Source organism: Poecilia reticulata, linkage group LG4 (assembly GCF_000633615.1).
Source record: "Poecilia reticulata strain Guanapo linkage group LG4, Guppy_female_1.0+MT, whole genome shotgun sequence".
Classification (NCBI taxonomy): domain Eukaryota; kingdom Metazoa; phylum Chordata; class Actinopteri; order Cyprinodontiformes; family Poeciliidae; genus Poecilia; species Poecilia reticulata.
In genome coordinates this window covers 30,572,037-30,575,647 of record NC_024334.1, presented here as the reverse complement: position 1 = coordinate 30,575,647, position 3,611 = coordinate 30,572,037, and the positions used below count along the sequence as shown (strand labels likewise).

Sequence of the window (3,611 nt, the reverse complement as noted above, 5' to 3'; positions counted from 1 at the left end):
TCTGCTGCCGCCGCTGACCTCAGCCTTCAACCTGAAACCCCTGACCAGCCTCCGATTCTCTAGGTCCTCCCCCGGTCCCAAAACTCTCCCCAAGCAGGTACAGTCACCAACCTCCACCCAAACAGCAAGATTTCCTGGATCCCGACTAACCATCTCTGTCCCCCCCTAGTTGCCTCGAGACCTGCCAGACGAACCTTGGATTAGATTTCACATTTGTTCGCATTCACTGTAAATAAATCACATCATTGCATTTCCTGTCTTTGGAGTGTTCTCTGCATGTGGGTTAGGAAACTCGACACCACCATGACAGCTGCAGTGAAACTGTCCAAAGAAGTACTACAAAGCTGGACTGGGCCAGTGTGGTGTATAAGTCATCTGATTGCACTAAATCCACATTCCATATCTACTCCAGTGAGGCTAGTGTGGAACATCATCCAGAAGTACAGAGGTCTGAGTTTGAATGACATGTTGATTAAAGGTCCTGATGTCTTAAATCCGATCAGAGCTGTCCTTCTGAGGTTCCGAGCTGGTGTCTTTGCTGTCCTTGGTGACATCCAAAAAATGTACAACTCTGTGTGGTTAGAAGAGARAGAGGTTCATCTGCACAGGTTTCTGTGGCGTGACGGTGAGGATGCTGAAATAGAAGAATTTGCCATAACAAGGGTCAATATYGGAGATAAACCTGCTGGCTGTATAGCACAAGTTGCCATGCGGGAGACTGCCAGCTTACCCTCATTCACACAATTCAAAGAGGAGAAACGTGTGCTGGAAGAAGACGTCTACGTCGATGACATCTTGACATCTCACAACAACCTTGACCACCTGAAACTCCTCACATCCAACATCGAGCAGATCCTTAAAGCTGGAGGATTTTTCATGAAGCCCTGGGTCTACTCTAGTCAAGGTGGGAGGGARGAGTCAAGAGAAGTTAACATGGAGTTAAAGACCATGATCTTGCCTAACCAGCTCACTAAAAACGATAACAAAGCCCTCGGTCTGGGTTACTCTGTTGAAGATGACAAGCTGCATGTCATGGTTGCAGTGAACTTTTCCAAGAGGAAGAAGAAAATGCGCCTTGGTCAGGACCTGCTAAGAGAAGAAGTAAAAGGACAAACCCCAAATCCTCTTACCAGAAGAGAACTGTTAAGTCAAGTCTCTGCTCTCTATGAACCACTTGGTCTTGTGACTCCTGCAAAGCAGAAGGGAGCYATTCTGGTTCGAAGGGCTTTTCAAGAAGCAAAGCTAATGTATTGCACAAAAGACACCTGGGATGCAGCTCTGTCCAAAGAACTCCGAGAGGATGCCATAAAGCTGCTAGAAGAATATGCTGACCTGAGCCAACTCAGATTCATCAGATCCCTGACACCACCAGACCCATATGCAGGTCCAATTGGCATCACATTTTCTGATGGCAGTGAGCATGCATATGGTGCTGTGTTGTACCTACGTTGGGAATGCACTGATGGTGTAAGTGTGAGGTTGGTTGAGTCTAAGGCCAAGCTGACTCCTCTCAACCGCAATGGTGACCCCGTGAAAGCGGAGATATGTGGAGCAGTCTTTGCAGCCCGGCTAAAGACCCATTTCCAGAAACATTGCCGAATCAAAGTTGAGAAGTGGCTCCATCTCGTTGACAGCCAAACTGTCTTGGGCGCAATACAGCGAGAGAGTTATGGATATCAGACCTTCTTCGCCAACCGGGTTGGAGAGATCCAGAGCAGCACTAATGTCCAAGACTGGTGGTGTATTCCAGGATCAGCAAATATTGCAGATATTATCACYAGAGGGGCAAGTCCTGCTTGCTTAACCGAAGACTCAGAGTGGCAGTTGGGTCCAAGTTTCCTTCAACTTCCTGAACGTGAGTGGCCAAAGAAATCTGCAAATGATGTTGCTGTGCAAGCAAGAGACAATGTTATAAAAATACAGAAGAAAACATTTGTTGCTGTACTTACCCGAAGTCAACTGAAAGAACAAAATCCAATTAGAGTCCAGAAGATCATCTCTAGGAGGTTGCCTACAGCTGCAGTAGTCCAGCAACTAGTGGACGTGAGGCACTTCAGCAGTTTGAGAAAACTGATATGAGTAGTTGCATGGATTTGGAGAGCAGCAAAAAAGTTCCTGCATGTCAAGGTCACAGATAAAGAAAAGTGGGAGGTGGTCCCTTTATCTGGTGTCATTACAGTTGGCGAAAGAGAAGATGTGTTCAGAGACCTATGCCTGGCAGCACAAGAAGGTGTACAATTTCCAACTACAACGACTGATAGACTGGTTGTCTACAAAGATGGAACAAGTGGGCTCTTGATGTGTGGCGGCAGAGTTCAGACTTTTAAGGAGGACCACAGAGCCGTTCCTCTGTTGCCCTTCCAATCTTGGRTCTCCACCCTTCTAGSCCGAGCAGCWCACAGTGAAGGACATGATGGAGTGGCAGGAACTTTGCTGCGTATGYGGAAGAAAGCATGGGTCATCAGAGGAYGAGTCATTGYCAGAAAAGTTGTTGAYGAGTGTGYAGTGTGCAAAAAGGTGAGAGMRAAAACCYGTCAGCAAATAATGGGGGATCTGCCTGAAGAAAGGTCTAGTCCAAGTGCACCATTTCAGTTCATATCTGTTGATTTGTTTGGYCCTTACCAAGTGAAAGATGACGTCAAGAAAAGAGTGAGCATGAARGTTTGGGGTGTGTTGTTCTGCTGTATGTCAAGTAGAGCCATTCATGTTGAAYTGGCAAACACAYTATCTACAGAGAGCTTCATACTTGCCTACCARAGGTTTACRTCCATCAGAGGTCATCCCCAGAAGGTGTGGTCTGACCCAGGTACGAACTTTATTTGGGCAAAACCCAATCTGCAAGAAATGTATACTTACCTGAGACAGCAAGACAAATTCTCACTTGAAGAGTATGCTGCAAAAAATGGGACTCACTCAAAAAATGTGATCTTCCCAGGTAAAATCTTGCAAGATCGAGTGGGAGGTGTTGCGCAGATCTGCWCATTAGTTCAGATGTGGGTGCATGAATAGACATTTGTGTGTGCACGCACACACACACATCAGTGTGCCACTCTGCAGCACTTCTCAGCAGGTGAAAGAAATCTGACCCAATCAGCAGCACCCTCAACTCAGGTAATATAAGGAATTCACMAACCACTTTACTGGTTTTGCAACAGAGCTGAGGAAGGCAAACACAGCCTCCAAAGCAGCATTTCATGGGAAAGGACTTATAAGGACTACCGGTAAGCCACTATCTGGGCTCAATTGAATGTAATTTGACTGTAGTTTCACATTTGAGAAAAGGAATGCATAATTTATTGAAGTAAAAGTTTGCACTGCTAGTTTTTATAGTTTGGTTCCTCTAAATGTATGTTAAGATATCTAATGTAAAAAACTTATGTCCTAAGAAAAAGAAAAGGAAAGGTAATTCTAAAATGTTTGGATTTGTTTGATTCAAATTCAATCAGGCATGGAATTTAATAATTTAATATTTGAATTTATGGTTAAAATAGTAAAAGAAATGCATGTTTAAGGTTAAAAATTGAATTACATCCAGACATCCAGACAGCAGGAACCAGAGCTTAATTGACTTATAATTTCTTCTAGGGTTTTATAATTAAGTAGTTGAATTT

At 44.5% G+C, this 3,611-nt stretch overlaps 1 protein-coding gene across 1 annotated transcript; it reads left to right on the top strand.

The window, feature by feature from the left end:
* The first annotated feature begins 6 nt into the window (after positions 1 to 6).
* LOC108166222 (uncharacterized) lies at positions 7 to 3,276 on the top strand. Its single transcript, XM_017304330.1, has 2 exons — positions 7 to 97; positions 170 to 3,276. Exon 2 carries the CDS (start codon positions 277 to 279, stop codon positions 2,077 to 2,079), a length of 1,803 nt encoding a protein of 600 aa, XP_017159819.1. The 5' UTR covers positions 7 to 97; positions 170 to 276; the 3' UTR covers positions 2,080 to 3,276.
* Positions 3,277 to 3,611: the final 335 nt, after the last annotated feature.